This window comes from Symphalangus syndactylus, chromosome 20 (genome assembly GCF_028878055.3).
Source record: "Symphalangus syndactylus isolate Jambi chromosome 20, NHGRI_mSymSyn1-v2.1_pri, whole genome shotgun sequence".
Classification (NCBI taxonomy): domain Eukaryota; kingdom Metazoa; phylum Chordata; class Mammalia; order Primates; family Hylobatidae; genus Symphalangus; species Symphalangus syndactylus.
The window spans coordinates 37371832-37396007 of NC_072442.2; the positions used below are offsets into that span (position 1 = coordinate 37371832).

Genomic DNA, 24176 nt, shown 5'->3' on the forward strand with positions numbered 1-24176 from the left:
CTGAGGCTCACAGCCGCCTCTCCCCGTGCAGACTTGGGGGATGGAGAGGGGCTGTTTCCCTCTCATTCTCTAGCCTTTCCTCGTGTGTCCACAGCACTAAGGGAGCAATTGAGGTCCCTAAAGCTCTCCTGCGGAGACGGAGCCATCGAGTCTGGGGGCCTCTGCAGCGCTTTTCTGTCCTCACCTTCGCAGAGACCCCTGGCCTTTGGCCCGTCCACATGGCCAGGTTTTTTCGCCAGCCTTGGCCCTCCGTTTCTGGCCTGTGGCTCTGGAGACTAAAAAATGGGGCCACTGGGTATCTCTCACCCTGTAGCTGAAGGCTCCAGGTGCCCCTTCCCACCTCAAGTAGGAGATCAGCCTCAAGTAGGAGATCAGCCTCAAGTAGGGGAATGTAAAGCCACCAGCCAGGCACAGGCCGAAGGGCACAACTTTCCCTTGCTCCTTGGAGACCCCAGGGCAGGAGGCCAGGTGATGGGGCATTTAGTGTCATCCTCTCAAACCAGAATGGCTCATTCTCTCTCTGCTTGCACCGGCACCCAGAGGGTAAGCTGCAGACACTTCCTTTATTCCTCCGCCCTCTCGCTTCCTTTCTTATTTTTAAAGAAAATAGTCCCCTCCTAATAGGAGACCAGCTGCGGCGGTCTCTGGCCGCTCAGCGTGCTCAGCAACGCATGCGGGTCCTTGGAACCCCTTTTCCGGGAAGGCGGCTGCCACCAGGCAAATTCTCAAACTGCCCAGCTGCAAGTGAGGGGCCTGTAGTGGGGCCTCCGAATGCAATAGCCGAGGAGGAGGGGAAGGGATTCCGCTTTACGAACTCTCAGACACATGTTACTACTCAAACCCAAGCAGCAGACGCGGTGGCCGCTGTAGTCTTTTCGGCAACTAGGCCGCTTAGCCCCAGCTGTGCTCGGCTTCTGGGTTCCCTGTGCTGCTCTGTCACTCCCCACGCCTGGGCTAAGGACCACCAAGGAGGTCAGGAAGGGGATTTCGAACTTCCAAGTGGCCCAGGAGAAGTGAACACTTCTCCGCCTTCTTTTTCAAGCCTCCCGCCCAGCCCTGCAGGCTCGGCCTGGGCGCTGTGGACCTGTAACAGCAGTTCCACCAGGATGCAGGCCAGGCTAAGCTCCTGGGGAAAACCCGTTGCAATAATTGTTTTTCACACACAACTTCCAACCCTTCCCCCATTTCCGCCTCCAATTCGGAGACTTGCAAAGCCTGAGAAAGGGAAAAGCAACTCAATCTTTGATCTTCTCATTCAAAGTTAAAATAATAACGACAGTGATGATGTAGAGAGAAGGAACCAAATAGAGAGGCTAACCCCACCCACAAGAAAGTGGGTAAAAAGCCCAACCCCTGCTCTAAAAGGCTCAACCCTGTGGCTGAGCCTTGGCCGGGTTTCTTTCTCTCCCGGCGACTGCAGGGAGCCAGCAGGGAGGCAGCCGCCGCCGCCATGGCGGTCTCCCTCCCGCGCTCCCGTCGATCGCCGGGAGGTGGCGCGCTCTGCTCAGAGGCCAAAGCCAACCTTCTCCCTGTTTCTCCCCCTTCTCCTTTTTTCCCCCTCTCTCGGAGGCTCGCATTGAATCGGCCCTAACGATTCTCGGATCGTCATTATTTGTAACCATAGAGCATGAATTACCTCTTGAGGTCATCAGCGAGAATTTACGACTGGTCAACAAAAGCACGTGATTCCCTAACGCCCCCCCACCCCCCTTCCAACCCCCCCCGTATTTGGCCGCATACATAGCAAAACGAAGTACAGTGCATCGCTATAATTCATTAATACATCATAAATCGTGAAGCACAGGGTTATAACGACCACGATCCACAAATCAAGCCCTCCAAAATCACCCAAATGAGCTCGTACTTTGTAAACTCCTTCTCGGGGCGTTATCCAAATGGCCCGGACTATCAGTTGCTAAATTATGGCAGTGGCAGCTCTCTGAGCGGCTCTTACAGGGATCCCGCTGCCATGCACACCGGCTCTTACGGCTACAATTACAATGGGATGGACCTCAGCGTCAACCGCTCCTCGGCCTCCTCCAGCCACTTTGGGGCGGTGGGCGAGAGCTCGCGCGCCTTCCCCGCGCCCGCCCAGGAGCCCCGCTTCAGGCAAGCGGTTTCGAGCTGCTCCCTGTCCTCGCCCGAGTCCCTGCCCTGCACCAACGGCGACAGCCACGGCGCCAAGCCCTCTGCTTCGTCCCCTTCCGACCAGGCGACCTCAGCCAGCTCCAGCGCCAATTTCACCGAAATAGACGAGGCCAGCGCGTCCTCGGAGCCTGAGGAAGCGGCGAACCAGCTAAGCAGCCCTAGCCTAGCTCGGGCGCAGCCAGAGCCCATGGCCACCTCCACAGCCGCGCCCGAGGGGCAGACTCCGCAGATATTCCCCTGGATGAGGAAGCTTCACATCAGCCATGGTAATTCTCTCTCTCTTTTTTGTCTTCTCAGCTTTCCTGCTCTGCGTTTTGGGGTGGGATGGGGGAACAAGGAGAGCTTGGCTTTACCCTAAATATAGATTCATTTTTCTAAGGGGGAAAGTCTCTAAGAGGGGCCTCATAGCTTCGTAGACAGAGCCAAAAAGGGTCTCTCTGTTAGAGGGGGGTATTTTTAATAATGTTTTCCAGCTTCGGCTTAGGTTTTTATTACCGCAGCTGAACCAGCTTTAGGATAAAGGATGGGGTTCAATAATGTGGGGAAGGGTCCTGCTTACCCCTGAAATTTTGAGACTGTCGCTAGCAAAGAAGTGGTGAACAGTAAAAGGAGCTTTCCGGGGCAAAAGTGCAACCGCTCTCCTCCCTCCCGGGGCGAGCGGCCGCCTGAGCCCAGCCAAGGGTGAGGCACTAGGAGCGAGCAAGAGACAAAGCCCGGCGCACTGGCTGCCAGCAGAAGTGGGGGATGCAGTAGAAAGGGGTGCAGAAATCGAGCCTGAATGTGGGCATCTGGAGTAGAGAGGATTGCAGCTGTGGTGAGCTGGGTGCCGGGACGCCTGGGTCCTGCTCCCCCGCCCCCTCCCACCCAGTGCCCCCTCCCACCCAGTGCCCCCTCCCTTAACCGGAATAACGTTGCCTTGCGGCTTTTCTCTACCTGCTCCAGATATGACCGGGCCGGACGGGAAAAGGGCCCGGACCGCGTATACCCGCTACCAGACCCTGGAGCTGGAAAAGGAGTTTCACTTCAACCGCTACCTGACCCGGCGACGACGCATCGAGATAGCCCACGCACTCTGCCTGTCCGAGCGCCAGATCAAGATCTGGTTCCAGAACCGGCGCATGAAGTGGAAGAAGGACAACAAACTGAAAAGTATGAGCCTGGCTACAGCCGGCAGCGCCTTCCAGCCCTGAGCCCGCCAAGAGGAGCCCAGCGGCCCAAGAGCCCGTGCCACCCCCAGCCCTGGCCCCTCCAATCCTCCCCGCTCTGCCGCCGCCCGCTGGGGACCGGTTCCCACAAGCCTGCCTCGCCCCGGCCTTGTGTTACGATATTTCGTTTGGTCTTAGGTCTTCCTGTGGCTCCCTCTCTCCTGGACTGGTTATCTTGTTATTATTGTTAATAATAATAATTATTATTATTTTCCTTCCATACTCCCAACTCCCTTCTGCTTGTCCTAAATCCGCCGGTGTTTCTGAATGTTTGTGTCTGTGGTTGCAGTCCTTCCCCCAGGAAAAAAAAAAGAAAGAAATTGGCATGTTTAATGTGAACTCTCCCCTCCCCATCTGTGTTCTAACTTATTTATAAAAAGATGATCGCTGTATTTTGAGTTTCAGCTGGAAACTTCTGTAAGGGGCAGCAGTTGAGGTGGAGTAGTGCCGCAGTGGGGCCAAGCTGAGCTGGCCTCGGAGATGGAGTCTCTTTTCATTCTCCTCCTCCTCCCTCCTCACTCCCTAGGCCCCCAGTCTCCTAGGGGCTTGGTCCTAGGGTGGGAAGGGGCTAGGGAGGACCAACGGGATGATATTGAGAAGAGAGAAAGAAGATAGTGAGATTTAAGTTCCTGCTGCCTGGGTAGGCCCCACAAGGCCTGGTCTGGGAGTATATGGAAACAAAAATGATCCTCAGTGCAAAATGTCTTGTGTATTTCTCTGTGAATCCATGGGTCTGGCTAGAGGGCCCAAAGCTTGTAAATATGGGGATAGTCTGGTTCAGACCCTTCTCTCCCTTACCCATTTTGCTTCCAAGACCATTTGTAGTGAGCGAGTGGATGCTGTGCTACGTGTGAAATCTGTCTTTGCGGGACCTGTCTCAGTGATTGGCTTTTGGTATCTGTTTGTAGCTTTCCTGGAAGTCAAATAAATGTTTCCCCCACTCCATTGCCCTTCCACTTGTCTTTTCTCCGAGGGGTCTGCTTCTCCCATCGTAGGCACACCCTGCACCATTCTCAATAGATCTGGGGTGCAGGGAAGAAAAAGTAGGCTGCTCCCCAACAGCTCTTCTCAGTCATGTAAGTCCCTGGCTTGGTCAACAGTGCTTGGGCCAGGGAACAGACCTTCATGCCTGGGGGACTCCAAGGCCCAGAAACCCCATGTGGGGCTGGGGCAGAGGAAAGGCTGAGCTAGACTTCATCGTGGTCTTCCACTAGCTGGCCAAGGAAGCCTCTGGAAAACTCTTCTGGGAAAGTAATTTGGGCCTAAGTCCTCAGCAGGAGGCTCCTGGCCTTTTGGGAGTGGTAGAGGCCTGCCTAGCCTCCTGTCTCCTACTGCAAGTCCCAATTCAGCTCTGCCACCAACTAAAGCAAAAAAAAAAAAAAAAAAAAAAAAAGAAAATCAGCTGGATTTCAAAGGATTTCTCTCACCCTCAGCCTTCCCTACCCTTATCAAGGGCTCCTCTCCAAGGGCCCAACTGATCTTCCCTCTTGATTAGGAGTTAGGGTCCTTTCAGAAAGACCCCTGGTTCCCTTTCAGCCTGGCCCAGGGCTAGGGCCCAGTCCACCTCCATCCAAGTCAGCTTCCACCCTGAGCACAAGAGTCAAGTCTGGACACTTACCCGGTCAATCCCTTCCAGCTTGGCCCAACTTCTTACTGGACTTGGGGGGAGGGGGAGCTGGTGAGGAGGCAGCCGAGGGTCGTGGAGGCTCTACTTGGCCCTCCTTTCCCTTCACCCCTTGACTTTGTCCCCCTTTGTCGATAGCAAACTATCCCAAAAGTCGCTATGACATTTAGATGTCAAATGGATAGGGGTTTTATCTCGAAGTTAGATCGTAAAAATCGCCGAGAAGTCAGACAGATACCCCTCACTGGCTCGAGAAAGTCACGTGAGGTCCATAAAGTTAGTTTTATGGTTTTGGGGAGTTGACACCGCGCAGTATATTTCACATTCTCCAGAATGTTAAGTGACACTTTAACTGCTCGCTGTGGTGGGGAAGGGGGCAGAGGTAGGTGAGCACTCTCCCAGCCTGGAGCAGCCGGACCAGCCCAGAAGGCAGCGGCAGCCCAGGCCAGCATTCCCGCAGTAAGTCGCTTTCAGCTTTTGCTTTTACCCCTTGCAATTCTGGGGCTTGGGACTAGGGAAAGAAAACTTGTTTCCACCTGGGGCTGTGGGGTGATGTAGGGGAAATTTAGCCTGTTTTATGCACCCAGTTCTAAGGGACTGGGTGGCTGAAATGAGTGCTCTCAGTTTCATAAGGCCTCATCGGTTGGTCGGGGGTGCCTGATTTTTACCAGCAGGAGTGTCTGACTTTGTGGGTTAAAGGGTTTGTGTGGGGGATCCATGCTCCCTCAGTGCCAGTGGAAATTTAGGGACCAGGAAGGAGGGGTGTGTATTGCTGAAAGAAGGGGCCATTGTTGGGGGCCACTTCACTGCTGGATATCTTCAGACAACTATCCCCCCACCCTCTAGAAAGAAACTTTATGACATTCATTTGTCAGAGGTGTGTGGGGGTGCACCGCTGGGCATTTTTATCTGGATACATCTGAGCTGAGAAAAAGCACCCGGTAGGCGGCTGCTGTGGGCTGCCTTGCCCTGGGGTGATCTCTGGCTTTCCGATCTTTGAAGCCCATAAAAAGGGGTCTCTTTGGTTATCTTTGGCTTCATCAGGCTTCTCTGGGATGGGGAGCACAGCTCTGCTTTTGCCTCCACCTTCAGCCTGTTGGTCTCAAGCTAATCTTTCTCCTTGGCTTGAAGTAGGATCCTGAAGTCAGACTAGGGAGCAGACAGAGAGGGCAATCCCCCCAATTCAAAACCTAATTCCTGAACCAGGAATGGGGGAAGGGAAGAGCTTCTTCTCTTGCCTAGAGGTGTTAGGTGTTTAAGTAGAACTCTGGCAAGCCCTCCACAAATAAAATCAGCTCAAGAATACAAATCCCTCAACTGTCGGGAGGAAATAGATTCAGGAGCTGGAAGAGAAAATAGGAAAGGTGCTCTGTTTTCCTCTCTTTTTCCCTCTTCTTTTCTGGGCACACCCTCAAAGGCCCCTTTGTTTTGTGACACCATAAACCAGACAGACTTCAGGATTTGATCCCCAGGGTTTCTGTTATTTTCTAGGGAAAATCACCCTTCTAAAAGTCAGAGGCTTCTTCCCCACCAAATTGACCACCCCCCAATTTAACACCCATGGGGCTAACTACCCTGTCACTCCTATTTTCACCAGCCTGCCTTCCCTTGATTCAGCTCACCAACTGCCATAGGTAGTTTCTGGGATTGGACAAGTGGCACCTCAAGGGGCTTCTGATCTTTGGGACAAGGATGGGGTCATAAGACTCCCTTTTTCTCATTAAGGGACACTGGAGTTCTCCCCCATCCTTTCTCCTGAAGCCACTTTCTATTCCCTGAGCTCTCTATCCATTGCCCAAGCCTGACTAACAGGAGATCCTTAACAGGCTTTAAGAGCAGAGTCACCCTGGTTTGAAGACACATCATCCTAAGAATGATGAGGGCATTTGTATCCCTTAGAAAGGAGACACAGGTCATCTCCCAAAGGATCCCCAGCACCATTGAAAATATAAAGAAGTGCTGGAGGCACAGCTTCCACAGTCTTCCACTCTACAAGGCAACGGAGTTGACAGACATGCAGACAAAGAGCTCTGCAAGGGACAGTCTGACCTGGGTCTCCAAGGGAACCCCATTCCTATTGTGCCCCTGGCCTCACTCTAATATACTTGCCTTTCTGAAAGCCCTCCTGGAAGCTAGAACCCCAGATAGCAAGGCCTGCTCCTGAAAAATTGTTTCTTTACCCCCTCTCATGTCAGTTCTGTAGGCTCTAACATCTACTAGGCATATCTGGTCGGATTTTCCAGGATGGCAAAGAGCAACTTGGGGTGCCCACTTCCACCTCAGTGGCCAAACTCTTGAAGGGTCTCCTCCAGCTCTAAGCAGGTCCTGGAGAAGACGCCCTAGGCTGGGCTTTCCTTTTCTCCACTTCAGGCTCCCTGAGCTGGTCCCCAGTCCTGTCTGAACCCCAGTCAGGACAAGTTGGGGGAGGCAATGAGAGGTGTGAAGGGATTGCTGGTGCCAAGAACTCTCTCCTCTGCCCCAGACCTCTGTCCTCTCCTCCTGCCCTCCCCAGGCTATCTCCCTCTAACAGAGCTGCTCTACTCTCTCCAGGGCTTTGCTCTCTCTCCTCTCCCACCTGCTTTCTCTCTCTGCCAGTCCAGGCTTCAACCTCTTGAGCTACAAGCCAAGCCGGTACCCTCTGGCCAAATCTTCAACCTGGGGCAGGCCCCAGGAGGTGACAGCTGGAGATTAAGGCTGCAGTTTCTCTTTTCCCTCTGAGGCCAGCCTGGCCACCACTCGGGGGACAATTCAATTTTGATTTTTTTTGTTTTGTTTTATTTGGTTATTTGTTTTGTTTTGTTTCTCTGAGGCCAATGGGTGGGAGGAAGTATAAAGAAGTGTAAACAGGAAAGCCAGCCGGGCCTGGAGTTCCAAGTGCCCATATTTCATCGGCTTCCTCTCCATAACTGTGGCAGGGACACTTAACCCTTCCCTGGCTGTGAGAAGTTATTCTCTAGGGCTGGTGAGCAGAATGGGAAGATCTAAGAGGAAGCTCCTTTCCTTGCCTGGTTCCTTTATCCCTGGGATTTGCAGGCCAAGGATTCTGAGCAATGGAGAAGACAGAAGCTCAGCACAACCCCCCAAACTCAGTCTCTTCCCAGGACTAGTCTCCCTAGCGTGGACTTCTCAGCTTCGGGGACCAACCTGGTCAATCTTGGAAGACAGGGCTAGCAAGAATGAGCTCCCCTCTTTTAAGGGAGGGAATACTGGTATCCTTCCCCACTTTTGGAGTTTTTCAGAGTAATCAGATTTTGAGGCTGAGATCTGCCCACAGTGAGATTTATCGATTGCTACAGCGCTGTTACACATCCATATTAATTTACACCGCCTGGAAACCGAGCTGTTCGGGGAGGGGAAGGGAAAAATGGGGGCCCCTTAAGCAGAATGGATATTTCTCCCTAAGGGACTCTGAGGTTGAGATTGGAGGGCCCTCTGCACATGAATCCTGTGGCCCTCCCCAGGCTTGAAGCCCCTGGAGTTCTCAGCAAGGGCAAGAATGACTTAGTCTCTACAGTCAAGTCCACACATAAGTCTCATGGTGGTGATGGTTGGGGGGGGGATTAAATAACCCTCAGGTCGTTCCTGCAGGCCCCATCCCACTCTTCCTTGTCTCTGGTGGGTTTCCCCAGCCCTCTAATGCTCTGTCTCCAGCAGAGGTTAGCGAGCATCCTTTCTAGAGGGGTTAACCTCCCCCCCCCTCACTTTCCTTTCAACTTCTCAAAAGTAGAGGCTTATGACGGTTTTCGAATTTGGTTTGTTTTATTTTGCTTTAGCGTCGCATTGTTGTTGGTAGTGATGGTCTTATGGCCTTCTCCTTTCTCCTATCCCTCCCTCCAAAAAGTGATTAAAATCTGTTAAAGGATTTAATTAAGAGAGTTAAATGAAAAGGAAGGAGGCGCAAATGAGTTGGGGGAAAAAACCCACACCAAAGCTATTCTCAACGATTAAATCGCCATTTTAACAATATAATGGAGTTTGCATCCTGAAAGGGGAAATCAACGCTCATATCTCATCAATAATTCATAGAGTCCGGGATCATGCAGAGGTCAGCAGACGGGGGCAGCAGCGCCGGCCTACGTGGGGCTCCGAGCCGCTGCAGCATACATTACGCGCCGCCGGCCACACCGCCGCAGCCACCTCCGCCGCTGTAGACCAGGGGTGGGGGCACGCCGGAAGGTTTAGGCGGATCTTTCGTTCTTTCTTTTGGCGAATTTACTGATTGCAGTCTCCAAGAGGAAGAGGGGAAATTTGGGAGCCTGGAGAGTATGGGACTTGGAGCAATTCGGGAACCTGTCGGAGCCCAAAAAGCACCTTGTCCCCAAGTTTTAACGTTTCTCTTCCCTCTCTTTTTCCTTTTCTCAGTGATTTAGGCGTCTCCTCCCTTGTCTCTTCTCCCCCTAAAGTTCCTCTTGGAGAGAAAAATGCACTCTCTGCAGTATCCTGTAGCTTCTCCTCCCCGGAAACGGTTCCCAGGCTGCGAGGCCGCCCTCTGGACTGCCTCTCCCGGAGTGGATCCGGGCTGAGCCTTGCGGCTTCGGAGCACAGCGACTGGTTTTGGTCGCAGCGATCCCTGGATCCCTGACCTTGGAGCCTTGTGGCGTAGGGCTGAATGCATCTAGGGAGGAAAGGTACCTCGCAGGCCCCAGACCATTTTGCCTTACCAAAAGATGACCCAGGCCAGTTGGAAAGGTGGGGAGTCAGCATGGGAAGACACCTAGGGGCAAAGTGGAGGGAAAGTGCCAGCCTGTGTGGGGCGTCGCCTCTTGAGGGATTTGGAGGCATGACAGAGGATACCCTGTTTCAGGGCTTCTGCAGGCTTGTCCTTAGGGGCATGCATCTCTCTAATTCGTTTTCTTTTCTGTTTTCTGAATCCCAAGGGATCCCAAGGAAGGAGAAAGGAAATCCTTCCCAGTGAGAGGTGGGGGTCTGGGAGGCGATATTTGGGCGGAAGGGAAACCGAAAGCGGGCGGGTTGTCCGCACTGCCGCTGCTCTGGACTAGAAGCAGAGGCTGTAACATCCCAGAGCTGCCAGTAGAGTCCGCCTTAGACCAAGTTCACAGCCAGGATGGGGCCTCCGAGGCGCCAGCGAACGGCCGCGCAAGGTGGCCCCGGGCCCCCCCGCATCGTTGGGACACTGAACTCTCCCTCTAGCCCTGTGAACATAGTGGCCCCCTCTGCTCCCGAGGAGCTCCTGCTTCAAGCTCTCTCCACCCTTCACCCCAGAAATGCCCTTCTCCAGGTCAGCCCATTCTACTTCTCGCTATAAGTCTCCTCGTCCAGCAACCTCGGCCCCACTCGGGGGTCAAAAATGAAGGGTGGGTGGTCAAAAGCCCTTCCAGGCATCCCAATAGAAGAGACCGTTGAAAATGAGGGAAGTGGGTTCCGCGTCTTTTTCCGAGGAGTTATTTAATAGTCAAAAGACTCCTCTTGCCCAGGTCTAAGGGCCTGGGGGAGTGGGGACATTGGCGAAGGGGGGAGGGGTAAAGAAAGCGTTTTGCCCTGGGGTTTCTGTGGCCGGCGTAGCAGAATGAGACCCTGGGTGGTGAGGCCAGTGTTATTGCCGGAGGGGTCGCAAAGTTGGAGGGTCAAAAGTTTACACCATGCGTGAGTGGGCGCGGCGGAGGCGACTAGCAGCGGGGGAGGGGTGGGGCGGTGGGGGAGGGGGCTGTTTGTGTGTGAAGACGGACGAAGGAGCCAGGGATGCTGGAGGTAAGGAAGACTTGTGGGTTGCAGAAGTAGGGGAGCAGAAACGGGCAGCGAAGAGGCAGGTATCTGGGGAAGGGAAACTGAGGAAGAAAAAATCCCTTCTCCAAAACCTCGAGATTGGTGGTGGTGGCGAGTTGTAGAAAAGACAGCCCTTAGGGTGTGGTGAACCCTCTGAGCAGTTTTCTCTTCCAAAGATAATCTTTGAGTCACCATATTAAATTTAATTAAAACATTCCTAGCCACACACATTTTAGAAATTCAATTAAGTTACCCCCACGTCTTTGTAGGACTTCTGGCAGGGCCAAAGAATACTTCTAATGTGAAGGTTTGATTTTCACCAACATCAACTCACCCTGCTTGCCCTAAAGGAGTCAAACTACTGGCTCTTTCAATCCTCCACCCCTGGGAGAGGCAGGCCTGTTTTCAAGAACCCTTAACCCCCAGGCTGTCAGGAAGGTGGGGTCCATGAGCATGGGCCAACACTGGAGCCTTTCCAAACTCTCATTTCTCTCTCCAAATTGCTCCAGTTTAAGAACTTGCCTATTGAAAGATTAGCTTGTTAATTCTCTTGCTCTCTCCCAAGCCTCCATTTGTGTGTTCATCTTGACTCCTTCTCTTCCTATTTGGATGAGGGAGGAGAAATGCAAAGGAAAAATACCAAATGGCCTCACGGAGATCTTTTTTACGGGAGTTGAAACAGGCGACCTGAAATGAACTTTGAATCCTTACATTAAGCTTAGCTCATAAGTAAATGCCTAGAGAGATGCAGTAATTATAACACTGGAGCATATGCCTATTTTGGGTCTTTAAATGACTGCTGTATTATGAGATGTCGTTATATTCTCCTCCAAGCATTTACTATAGGAGGTACACTGTGGGCGTTTTTCCTTCCAGGATGTGGATAACCTGAGAGTTTCTGTAAAGATGCCTTTTGAAACATGGCCAGAAGAGACAAAGGTTTAATATCAAATTTCAAATAGATTTCACCCAGGGTTTTGACTAAACCAATTGGGTGCAGGTCCCTATTTCTGCTTAGTCCTTAGGCGAGTTTCTCTGCAGTGTCAGGCCAGGAAGGAATTCCTGGAGTCCTGAAGAGACAGATGTGAAAGCCTGAACTGAAGAATCCATCTCCTTCTGTTCTAGGACAGAACGTTAGCAAATTTAGGTATAGACTGGAGCAGCCCAAGGTCCTGGGCTAGAGGGACCAGGTTGGGGAAGAAGTGGCCTCTGCCATTCTGGACCAAGCTGGGTGCCTTGGGGAGTTCTTTCTTGACCTCTCCGTACTAGGAGGATACCACCCTACCAACTAGGCTGGAGCCCTGTCTCAGTCTGTAGACTTGAATTGGGAGGAAGGGGAGTCACCTGACCCACCTCTGCAAGTCCCTAGGAAGCTGGAGAAAGGGAGAAGTGTGTTGTAGGCAATCCACCAGATTCTAATCCTGGAGAGACAAACCCAAGAAAATCTCACTATTTTCAATGACTTCTTGATCTGCTCCTGAACCTCGTTATGTGGGTGATGGGGGTAGGCAAAAGTGTTACTGTATTGATGAGAACGATTCTTTGGGGGGGAGGGGGAAGCTATTGTTTTGTATTTAAAGGACAGTTAAAGCTCTGAAAGTTATGCCCCCGGCTTTGACCAGCCCAGCCCAGCACCTCTCTCAGGGTTCTATCTTCCCCAAACCTGCTGGGTTGTGTGCACCAAAATCTTGGACCCAAGAGGTGGAGTGGTCATTTCTAGGCCCTGGAGCTTCCAAAGCTTTTGTAGAAATGAGGGTGTCTCTGACACTTGGGGGAGCAAATAAAGCAGATGGAGTGTGCAATGGGGTGGGGAGCCGGGCCCTGGCCATACAGGCATTTAGGGGTAAGGTTCAGGGAAGGGGCCTCTTGCTCAGGCCTGCTTTCTGGGGACCAGGTGCCCAAAGCCACGCTTTCAGTTTTCCCCGTGCCAGCCTCATTCTCCGGCCTCAAAAGGATCCCACATGAAACCCCACACTCTCTCTGCAACCAGAGCTGACAAAATATGGGAATGATGGAAAATCAAAACAGGGGAGTGGCCGACTGACTCCTATCCAAATGGGACATTTTTGGGGTGGGGGTTGGGTGAAGAGAAGAGAAGGCTCTGGCGAAAAGTCGAGCTGGAGAGGATGAACTGAATCAAATTTCTGCTCTGTCATTTTTTTCCCAAGTAATGACCTACGCAAAATTCAATATGACCCAGCGAACTGCGCGAGCGTATTATAGTAACTGCCTGCTCGTGGGGGAGGCCGGGAGAGGGGTGAACTGCAGGTCACGGCGTCTAAAAATTATTAAAATGTTTGAGAGCCTCGTGACGCGCCTAGCTGTTTAACAAAGACTGCCAAAGTATGAGATTAATACGAAAACTTGCGCTTCCAAAACAAAAACACACCAAAAAAAAAAAAGTCATGTTCCGACTTCTGAGGAAGCCCGTGGCTCTGCCCGCCGCAGCGGTCCGGTTTTCCGGACACACAATAGTGGACAGGAGCGAGCTCAGCTGTTGCCCAGCGCGTCCGCAGGCGGCTCGGCGGCCGGCGGGGCTGGGGAGCCTCCCGGTGAGTACCCTCGCCCGCGCCCCCTCTGGGCCTTTCTCTCCTCCGCGCCGCCGCCGCCGGTGCGCAGGCCGGCTGGGGACTCGCCTCTGCTCGAGCCTTCGGTTTCACTCCCTCGCTGAGTCCCTTCTCCCCGCCAACAAAAGGTGATGATTCCTCGCGGGCTGGGCACGCCCGGAAGGCGGAGGGTGGCTGGGCGGCGCGAAGTCAGGCAAGCAACCTGTGGCTGCCAGGAGAAGGCGGCCGGGAAGCCGCGGAAAGACCCGGGAGCGCAGGGGAGGTGGCTCCTACCGCGCGCAGCCCCTGCCCTTATTTTATTATTATGCGTGTTGCTGTTCGTATCCTTCTGGGCGGTGAAGGGGAGAGGCAGCCTCCCGCTCCGGTGAAACCCGTCCTGGGAGTCGCCCATAAACCCTGTTCTCCATCTCGGGCGGCTGGAGGGGTGAGGGGGTGCGGCGCCTTGGTGGGATTGGCAGGTGGCGGCTTCCAGGGCGCAGAGGAGAAAAATCTCTGCTCTTGGGCGCCAGGATTAAGGATACCCAAACCCGCTGTGGCTCTGCCCTCTGTTCCTCTCTCCTGGGGTGCTGGGGCACCTGGGCCGCATCCCTTGTGAAGTGTAGAGCAGCAGAGAGGCCCGGCCGCCGGCCCAGCGGCCCTCCCAAACTTCCGAAATGCCGACGGGTTGGACGGGTTTCCGAGAGCTGGCGAGTTGAGAAGGATAGGAGGTATGGGGTGGGGGAGGGGCCTGGACGGTTGGAGTGGGTCCTGGAGACCCTAAGTGGCCTCTGACAAGATTTGGAAAGGTCCCTGGTTGACGCTAGGGAGCTGGTGGGGATCCTAGCAGCGCATTTTGTCTGTGGGCTCTGGGCCAGACTCTAGTCTCCCTGAGTGCCCAGATGGGGGTCTGAGATTACCTATTGGACCCTCTCTTGGCAAAGACAACCATAGTGTGATAGTTTGCTTTTTTCTCCCAAATATGTGTGAGTTCAGCCTGTCTGGGAGAATGTTGATGTTAGAAATCAGGCCCAGAGGCCAACATTGGCAATTCCTAGATTTAAGATTAAAAGAAAATCAAAGGGTCTCTGGACCTTATTGTGGGCAGGTGGGAGCTCTCCTCCTACCCGCCTGCAAGGTCCCAGGACTGGGCATAGGCAGAGATCTCTGGAGTGTTGCATTTAGAGGGTTGTTTTCGTGTTGTTCCTGTATTTGTTAATGAAATTGATATTATTTTGACTTCCTCACTACAGATGCAAGTATTTCTCAGACCTAGGGAGTTGAGTAGGGAGTCTGGGTGGGGTGGAGGCTTTTTCTATGCACATTTTCCCTTACTGTGTCACAGCTTTCACAGTCTCAGTTCCCTCCAGCCCAATACCCAGACTCTCAGCTTAGTAAATTCACGGCTTCTGGGAGCCTCAGAAAGTTGGTTTGGAAATCCCAGATGCCCATTTTGGCCCTACCACCAGCAATCCAAGCAGGTGGCTAGGCGAGTTCGTATGTGTTTAGAAGGAAAGGACCCGCCTGGGGCTAGGAAGGTGGGGAAATGGGGTTCCTCCCCACACCTCCCCAGGATTGACCCCCTCTCCTGGCTCCCAGGATGTGTGAGAGGCTGGGAGGGGCCCTATATCATCTGGCTGCATCTTTTATGATTCCTCATTGCCCTTCATTCGGAAATGAAACGCCTTTGATCTTTTCTCAGGTTGTAAACGGAATTGCCCGTCATTAAATATCCGGGGCCCCATCTGCTTGGTCTCCCAGCATTTTTCTTTACAGCTGTTTCTCTCTCTTTTTACCACTGAATTTTTCCAAAAGGACTTTTATTACACCTCCTTCACACCCAGCCGCCTCTTCCTCCTCCCTTCGCTGAGAGGCGCTTTGGAAAATATCTAGATATTCGTTTGATCACAAACTAAAGGCTTGGAGGGGCACGGAGGAGCCGATTGGGGTTTTGTTTTTTCTAAAAAAAAAAAAAAATGTCCTGGGGGGAGGGGAGGGGCTCGAAGGCACCCAGAAAGGCCTGAATCTGACTTCGCGGCAGCCTCAGAATGACCCTTCCTCCTTTTGTGCTTAGCTAATGTTTACATCTCATAATTCATGCGCCACCGAGAGTTGCGCGGCGGCGGCGGCGGCAAGGTTCCCGTCCCTTTGCGAACTGGCTACTTGAAATTCTAATAGAAGAGGAGAGTTGAAAACCTTGTAATCCCAAGAACCGACTCGCAGTGCCTTTTTCTGTTCCCAGAGCTCAAAACTAGAACAAAATGAACTAAAACCAAAGCACTCAAACCACACCCCAAACGAAGAAGGCGCGGAAAGTAGGAGAACTGGAAAATTTCTGGGCCAAGAAGATCTGTCTGTCTTCTGTATATACCCTGTAGATCCGAATTTGTGTAAGGAATTTTGTGGTCACAAATTCGTATCTAGGGGAATATGTAGTTGACATAAACACTCCGCTCGTATTTTTCCAGAAGAAAAATATATATATATATGTATTATTTTTCTGAATGAGGACAATCTGGTGACTGGCCACACGAAGACTCCTTCCTCTTTATTCCTCTTTCTTTTCCTCCTTCAGCTGGTTAGAGACGGAGAAATCATCTACCTGAACTCTCCCCACGCCTGCCCCTGGGAGCCTTGGTCCCTTTTCACCTCTTTTTAAGAGGTTAATGTTATTGTTGTTGAAGTTTTAAATTTATCTTCAAACGCACCCATTTTCTATTCTGGGCTCAGGGAGGCTTTATTGGAAATTGCGAAAAAAATGACTTGTCTTCAGTGCGCTAAGAAGGCAAAGGAAATTTAACAAACGGATGCTGAGGCCGCCTTTCCGTTTCAGTTCAGAACAAGATGACCTGGAAATACTCGATTACCAAGGGGTGTTATTGTGTGTGGGGGTCACCTCTATGGCTGTATCCCCAGTATCACAGGGATGTGAGATTTCTATTCGCCGCGGAGGCGGCGGCATTAGCGACAATTAGAACGTCTCGGACCCATGGTTAGTATTGCTCGGGTGGTTATGGAATTAGCAAATTGCTAATCAATTTTGCTCTCAAAAGTTGCAGGTTTTTTACCCCAGAGCTCTATCTATAGTGTGGGAAACCAAGTCGTTTCTCCGGGCTTGGGCCGTGTGGATTAAAGGGAGGAGTGGATAGGAGAAGGGGGACAGACGGACTGATGGACTCAGTCTAGCTAACCGCGCAGCTAAATGCGATTTGGAAGGCGAAGTCTCCCCGAATTAGTGCATGAATTTCCTATCGATCCGCTCGCGGTTCCATTCATCTCTGACAAGTCCCTCTGCACACCCGCCCTCTAGCTCTGGACGCCTCCTCTCTCACCCCTACCCCTCCCCATCCGGCTGCAGAGAAAAGCCCCAAGCTCTGTGCTCTGGCCCCCGTATGGGTTCCCCTTTCCAGACGGAGCCCCCAGCCCGGCAGTAACCTAACTCCCCATACAGACGCAGGGTGCTAGGCCTCCCTCCCGCCGAGGGGAGAAGACTGGGGCCTATGGAAGGTACAGAATGCTGGGCAGAGGTGAGGCAGAACAGGAGGGCTACACCGGGACCCCCAACTTCTTAAGGGATCTAGGGTTTGCGCTCTGCCTAGCGCCCCAACAGGCCCTCCAGTCGCAACCTGCCCGCGCTCTCTCTCTCGCTCGGAGAGAGCGAGGCAAGGAGGGGGTCGCCCCGCAGGAGTCCTATGTAAATCCTGGTGTTGGGTGGGTGGGTGGGGAGGGGGAAGAGAAGAAGGGGAAATAAACCTCTTTGGCTGGAGTGGGGTCCGGGTGAGCAGATTTCCTTATCCGGGAATCGCAGGCAGGGCGGCCATTGGCTCCGAGGATCACGTGGGCGCCTAACTTTGTTCACTTGACAGTAAGTAGGAGGGCTTTCGGAAACAGGAAAACGAGTCAGGGGTCGGAATAAATTTTAGTATATTTTGTGGACAATTCCCAGAAATTAATGGCTATGAGTTCTTTTTTGATCAACTCAAACTATGTCGACCCCAAGTTCCCTCCATGCGAGGAATATTCACAGAGCGATTACCTACCCAGCGACCACTCGCCTGGGTACTACGCCGGCGGCCAGAGGCGAGAGAGCAGCTTCCAGCCGGAGGCGGGCTTCGGGCGGCGCGCGGCGTGCACCGTGCAGCGCTACGCGGCCTGCAGGGACCCTGGGCCCCCGCCGCCTCCGCCACCGCCCCCGCCGCCCCCGCCACCGCCCGGGCTGTCCCCTCGGGCTCCTGCGCCGCCACCTGCCGGGGCCCTCCTCCCGGAGCCCGGCCAGCGCTGTGAGGCGGTCAGCAGCAGCTCCCCTCAGCCTCCTTGCGCCCAGAACCCCCTGCACCCCAGCCCGTCCCACTCCGCGTGCAAAGAGCCCGTCGTCTACCCCTGGATGCGCAAAGTTCACGTGAGCACGGGTGAGTGCGTGGGCACCCCTTCCCCCTCCCACCCCTGGAGCTTTACACCAAAGGGACTTCGGAGGCATGGGTTGGGGGGGGTGAGCTGGGGAAGCCAATTGTCCCCGCTATAAACTCGCCATTGCCGGAGATTTACGGTCGCCTGTTTTCAGAGCCACATAATTACATCCCCCATAAATTTTTATGGCCTGGTGGGCTCTGCGCCTTTGAAGTAGGTTCCCCATCCTCTTCACCATTCTCACCAGCAACTTTTTCGCCAGGGAGATAGTCTCAGTGAAGTTGGAAGTTGGGGAGGGGTGTAGGAGGTGGAGGAGGAGAAGGAGGAGGAGGTAATCCGTATTTAAGCAGAGAGTTGAGTCAACTCCCAGTATTTATTTTTTCCTTTCTTCCAGTCTGACTCCTTGGCTGGAGAAGTGGGCAAAAGTTTTCAGTAGGGGCAGGCACTGCTTGGAATCTGAGCAGCAAGGATGAGAACTAAACAGAGGAAAGGTTTAGGGAAACCTCCCCTCCCTCTTCCATCCCCTCATTCTCCCATTCTGGGGGCCCCAATTTGAGGAGGAGAGAGGAGCAATTAAAACCTTGGGGGAGTCCTCACACGCCCCCACCAGACACCCAAACAACAAGGACACAGCACGACCCTCCAAAACTTGGAGGTCTCTTTCTCATTCTTGGGTCTTGAATTCTTCCCTTTTCGTTTTCCCCCCTCTCCCTCAGAAGGAAGAAGAGGTGGCGGGAGAGGGAGGGAGGGAAACACTGTTCCCTGGAAGAAAGGGCTCTCCCTTTCGGGGGCAATAAAACTTTCTCTTTCTCCCTCTCTCCGTGTGTGTCCAGTAAACCCCAATTACGCCGGCGGGGAGCCCAAGCGCTCTCGGACCGCCTACACTCGCCAGCAGGTCTTGGAGCTGGAGAAGGAATTTCACTACAACCGCTACCTGACACGGCGCCGGAGGGTGGAGATCGCCCACGCGCTCTGCCTCTCCGAGCGCCAGATCAAGATCTGGTTCCAGAACCGGCGTATGAAGTGGAAAAAAGACCACAAGTTGCCCAACACCAAGATCCGCTCGGGTGGCGCGGCAGGCTCAGCCGGAGGGCCCCCTGGCCGGCCCAATGGAGGCCACCCCGCGCTCTAGTGCCCCCGCACGCGGGAGCTACGAACCTCGGGGTGGGGGTGGGCAGTGAGTGCAGGGGATGGGGTGGGGGGACAGGAGGGTGCCCTGGGGCCTGGGCCCCGGAAAAATCTATCTGCCCTCCCCCACACTTTATATACGAATAAACGCAGAAGAAGGGGAGGGGAAGCTTTATTTATAGAAATGACAATAGAGGGCCACGGGGAGGCCCCCCCAGAAGCAAGATTCAAATCTCTTGCTTTATTCCTTAAAAAAAAGAAAAAGAAGAAGGAAGAAAGAAAAAGAAAGAGAAAAAGGAGAAGGCCGCAGCTCCTCGTTTTCAGCTTTGGCGAAGATGGATCCACGTTTCATCTTTAATCACGCCAGGCCCAGGCCCATCTGTCTTGTTTACTCTGCCGAGGAAAGGACGGGCCTCGGTGGCGACCATTACCTCGACACCCGCTAACAAATGAGGCCCGGCTCGGCCGCCTCCGCCTCTGCTGCTGCCACTGCTGGAAGACAGCCTGGATTTCCTTTCTTTGTCCCCCACTCCCGATACCCAGCGAAAGCACCCTCTGACTGCCAGATAGTGCAGTGTTTTGGCCACGGTAACAAACACACACACACTCTCCCTCATCCTCTGTGCCCGTTCACGGAGGGCCAGAATGACTGCTCACCCACTTCTACCGTGGGGTTGGGGAGTGGGCAACAGAGGAGGGGAGCAAGTAGGGAAGGGGATGGCCTTGACAACTCAGGAGTGAGCAGGCAAATTGAGTCCGAGGAAAAAGAGAGACTCAGAGACCCGGGAGGGCCTTCCTCTGGAAGGCCAAGCCAAGCCATGACTGGCAGGGTGAGGGGCCAGTTGAGTTCTGGGAGCTGGGCACTACTCTGCCAGTCCAGAGTTGTACAGCAGAGGCCTCTCTCCTAGATTGAAAATGAATGTGAAACTAGGAAATAAAATGTGCCCCTCCCAGTCTGGGAGGAGGAGGTTGCAGAGCCCTCTCCTGTAGTTTATCATGTTGCATCGTTTATTATTATTATTGATAATATTATTATTACTATTTTTTGTGTGTCATGTGCGTCCTCTCTCCTTTTCTCTTTCTGACATTCCAAAACCAGGCCCCTTCCTACCTCTGGGGCTGCTTGAGTCTAGAACCCTTCGTATGTGTGAATATCTGTGTGCTGTACAGAGTGACAATAGAAATAAATGTTTGGTTTCTTGTGACTAGCACAGCGTGTTTTTGTTGAAACGTTGGCGTAAAGATATGGACAAATGCCACCCAGTGTATATTTTAAGCACCCTACTGGGTTCAGCCTCACATTGTGTGTGGTTGAATATTTTTTTTCAAAGAGTCTGATGGGAATTTTTATCTCAGAGGACTCCAAATTGTGGTGGCTGGTTTGTTTTCATTTTAGGGTGGGTGTGTTTTGTTTTGGGGCTTTTAATATTTTCCCTTCAGTCCAAAAATGGATTGAAAGGACTGGGAGGGCTGATTCCAGTCCCTAATGGGGGAAAATGTTTCATTGTAGGACACAAGAGGCTTAAGTATGGCAAAGCCTTTCATATCGTGATTTATTTGTCATAAGCAAATAAAATGCGGTTAAGCTGTCTCCTTCTAGACAGACGGCTCTTTGGTTATTAAAGTTCCGAAAGAGGATTCCATGAGGCTGGCCTCTTTCCTCGCAGCATAAGAAGGTATCGCTTTTCTCTGAGGTGTTTAAGGCTTTAATGAGTCTAATTTTTTGCACAGATGTTTCTGGGTGTTTGCAGGTTTTCAGAGTATTTTTATATTACAAAGGAGCTAGCCAGTGCCATAGCTCAAACTCTGACAAGCAAATAGATAATCAAGAAGACAAATGGCCTCTTTTGTGAAGCCTTGCTCCAGTATTAATTTTCATTTTCTTTCTCATAGAAAGTATCGAAAGTATGACTGGGGACCAAATAGCTTTCTGTCTCTGAGGTCCCAGTCACCCCTAGAATGGAGTGGGGGTAGGGGAAAGGGGTGCAGGTGACCCTCAGAAGCCCTGTCAGGCTGGGATTGCTCTTGTGCAGCACTGCTTAGAAGTTCTAAGGTCTGGGGGCTCCAGCCTCAGGGTCTCTGGTCTATTGGTCCTCCAGGGTGCAGCCACCCCATCTCCAAAAAGCTCGGGGCTCTGGGCTCGGGAGAGCAAATGCAATTAAAAGTCGTTTTTTCAGTCCCATCTCCTTTCAGAAAATAAAAAGAACCAATCCCACCCGCGCGTTTTATTGTTATTTATTTTGCATTCCTCCAGCTTGCAGCTCCGGTAGTTGGAGGCTAGGTAGGGCAGGGGGAACCGACAGGCCAGTGTCCCCAGCCGCGAAAGGGCTGCTGAACTGTCTGTTTAAATGCTGCTGGGAGACTCGTAAAAAAATCGTCGTGGACCTGGAGGATGAGCGGGGCGAGTTTTATTTCGGTCAGATCGCGGTGTGGTGTTTTAGCTGCAAGGGGATGCCACAGCCCCGAGTTGAGGGGGAAAATAGTTCTTAAAAAGCATATGCCCCCCTAAGGAATGTCTCTAAAGAACCAAATCAAAGCTGCTCTTTGGAAGGTATGAATAGAATTAAAAAAAAAAAAAAGATTTCTATGGAGCTTAAAGTTCACAGCCATTCTGTGTAGACAAGAGCTAAGAAAAATGTGAGAATTATACAGAAAACCATTAATCACTTCTTTTCTTTAAATACGTATCCTCTCTCCTTTGTTATTATTCAACAGCAAATCTCCTCAGACCGGCTGTTGGGGGAAAAAAGTGTTAGCCGTCTCTCCCGGATCTGCAAGGGGGAAAAAATTTGGAACCATAAAGTTGAAAACTTTTTTCTCTCAGTTTGGAAGAAGCCCTTCGTCATGAATGGGATCCGCGGAGTTCGGGCGAGAGGAGGCGAGAGGCGCAAAGGTAACAAAGCCCGGGCCGGGCTGGCGTGTTTTGATCGTTTTATGAGCTCTTTTCACAAGTGAAAGAAGAAACACTCTCTCGCCTCCTCCTTTTTCTTTTTTAACTCTCTTGGCTGGGTTTTTATGGTGGATGCTTCGGCAGGTTTGCTCCCTTTTATGATGACTGATGCCTGGGTCACAGGGAGAGAAAGAGGGGCCTCGACACCTGGAGAGTGTTTGAACTGGTTGGGACTGAGGTGTCAGGGCCCATGAAAAACCCCAGAGAAGAAGGTTGTTTTGTGAGGCAGTTCAGAAGCGCTTTTCTGGTTTTGGAAAATGCAGGCAGGCACAGCGAGCCCCAGCATGTGTGCATGGGTGTGTCTAGTGAGGTCCACATGTGGTCGGTGTGTTCCTGTGACTCTGCTTGTCTACACTGGGGACTGGTGTCTCCTATGCCTGTTTACCGGTGAGATGTTGTCACTGCTGCCTCTTGGAAAAATCAAATCCAGTGCTTGGATGGAATGTTCCAGCTTTGGAGCGGGTATAAGTGGATATGTTCTTTTTTTTCTTCTTGTGTCTAGCTTGGGATTCTAGACAAATATGTGCTACTCTCTGGAGCAGGAAACTGCTCAGTTCACAGACAAGGTGCACTGATGCAGAAATGTTTCTCTTCTGCTCTGTCCCCCCAGCCTTCTTCCTGGAGGAGCAATGTTGGTTTGGTTTGGTTTCCCTTTGCTCTCCTAATTTGAGGTCTCTGTTCTCTCCTCTGCAGCCCTGTTTCTTAGGCTGAGGGAGTCAGTGGGCTCTGCAGCCGACCTGAATGTGTTGGCCCTTTTTCCCTGAGGCCTCACTTAGGGTTTGGAGGCGGGAGGCTGGCAGGAGAGAGAGTTCATGGAGAGGCCACATTTTCTAGGCGATTAGCTCAGTATTAGAACCACAAAATGACCTCGGAAGCCCCTTGACCTCACTGAGACTGGACATTGTGTTGGCTCTTGCCTCCTGCCCAGGAGGGAGAGTCACACCTCTGCAAGGAGGGGTCCTTGGCCCATCATATATCCCATCTTCTCCACCCCCCTCTAGGCCCCAAACCCATTTTTGCTATTTTGGAAATTTTGGATTATTTTTCTATTACTGTCCACTGAGGGAAAAAACAAAGATTTTTAGCCCAAGGGTCCAGTTGGGGGAGGAAAGTAGGGTGCTAATCTGTCTCTCTGTACACAGCACCTTCAGCAGTCCAGGCTCCAGCCATCCTCCCCCTCACCACTCCCAGGTCCAGTTCATCTCTTTACTGTTTCACTTGGAGGGAACTGAGGGATGAAAGACAAAGGGAGAAGATACGAGAGGTTGGAGGGGCCTAATCCACAAGGCTTCAGAGGGCCAGAGGAATAAACTCCTGAGCTGCGAGGAGAGAAAGGGCTTCCGCCATGAACATTGCTTCAGAGGCTGTCATCTCTCTGAGGGCTGACATCCAAATCCACAGCCTGTCAACCCATTTTCTGAAGTTCCTTTGTTGAGGAAGCTATTTCTATAATTACCTTTACCTCTTTCCCCTAATTCTCAATCTCCTCAATAACGAAAAAAGCCCTCGGAGTGCCTCACCTGCCAGAGGAGCAAGGGAAATGGGAGGAGGATCAGTGCAGAATATTCTGAGTACTTTCCAGGGTCTGCTGTCCCAGGTTAGCCAAAGTTTCCAGAAACTTTTAAGAAACAGGTGAAGGATTTGCCAAACAGTGAGCCCTGAACATAGAGCCTTTCCAAAAACTGTATTCTGTTTGCTGTATCTTAAAAATCCACCCCAGCAGCCACCCTCTTAGGGAGAGACAGAGACAAAGAGAAAGAGAAAGAGAGACAGACACAGACAGGCGCTGACTGGGAGGACGCAATGTTCCCCTTCAGTTAAGACTAGGAGAGACAGAACCTTGCTGGGATATGTGGGTTGTTGGTTTGCATTTTGTAAATTGTTTCTTGAAATTTGGGGACTCTATCTCAGGCAAGAAATAACTGGAGTGGTTAATACTCTCTCCTTTGTCCCTGGGTGGCATAAGTAGTGGGGCTGGAAGCCTCAGGAAGGAAAGAGGATGAGCACAAAGCGAGCTAGGCTGCTCCTGGACTAAAAATATTTGGGGCTCAGGGAGATGTGTATTCATTACCTGTAAGGGCAGATAACCAGTTGTGGGCCCTCTGTAGGCTCAAGTGACAAAGACCTAATAGCTGAGGACTTTACAAACTGCTTTCTGCAATGTGAGAATTAGGGCCCACCAAAGGGAAAAGGAGAGAGACCATAGTCAGGGAAGCCTGGGGTTCCCTAAGGGGAACTGCCAGATCTCCCATTTCCTTCACTCCAGACAATCCTAGTACCACTCCAGTCCTCCCAACCTTTTGACTTCTTTCTGTCTTTCTCCCCAGTTCCCTCGGCCCTCCCCATTCTCCCTCCTACTTCCACCCGCCTGTCCTGGGCAGAGGGGGTTGCCCAGTCCTGCCAGAGCCCTCGGAGGCGGCCCCAGCACTGGCGGTGGGTCTCCCTGG

At 52.3% G+C, this 24176-nt stretch overlaps 3 protein-coding genes across 3 annotated transcripts in view; all 3 read left to right on the forward strand.

Annotated features, from left to right (window-relative positions):
- The first annotated feature begins 1755 nt into the window (after positions 1 to 1755).
- Positions 1756 to 4298, forward strand: HOXB5 (homeobox B5). The gene is made up of 2 exons (XM_055258473.2): positions 1756 to 2414; positions 3091 to 4298. The coding sequence occupies exons 1-2, from the start codon at positions 1853 to 1855 to the stop codon at positions 3336 to 3338; spliced, it is 810 nt and encodes a 269-aa protein (XP_055114448.2). The 5' UTR covers positions 1756 to 1852; the 3' UTR covers positions 3339 to 4298.
- A 12733-nt stretch (positions 4299 to 17031) lies between these two features.
- Positions 17032 to 19990, forward strand: HOXB4 (homeobox B4). Its single transcript, XM_055258478.2, has 2 exons — positions 17032 to 17653; positions 18485 to 19990. Exons 1-2 carry the CDS (start codon positions 17197 to 17199, stop codon positions 18781 to 18783), a joined length of 756 nt encoding a protein of 251 aa, XP_055114453.1. The 5' UTR covers positions 17032 to 17196; the 3' UTR covers positions 18784 to 19990.
- Positions 17529 to 24176, forward strand: part of HOXB3 (homeobox B3) — a 29728-nt gene continuing 23080 nt past the window's right edge. The window contains exons 1-2 of the mRNA XM_063628797.1: positions 17529 to 17653; positions 21495 to 21672. The gene's annotated coding sequence lies outside the window, so the exon portion shown is untranslated. The remainder of the gene's footprint in view (positions 17654 to 21494; positions 21673 to 24176) is intronic.

Excerpts from the sequence above, each read along its gene's own strand:
- HOXB5 (XM_055258473.2), top strand. The coding sequence starts at position 1,853 with ATGAGCTCGTACTTTGTAAACTCCTTCTCGGGGCGTTATCCAAATGGC. Across the intron at positions 2,415-3,090 it reads GAAGCTTCACATCAGCCATG|ATATGACCGGGCCGGACGGG; the intron begins GTAATTCTCTCT and ends TACCTGCTCCAG.
- HOXB4 (XM_055258478.2), top strand. The coding sequence starts at position 17,197 with ATGGCTATGAGTTCTTTTTTGATCAACTCAAACTATGTCGACCCCAAG. Across the intron at positions 17,654-18,484 it reads CAAAGTTCACGTGAGCACGG|TAAACCCCAATTACGCCGGC; the intron begins GTGAGTGCGTGG and ends GTGTGTGTCCAG.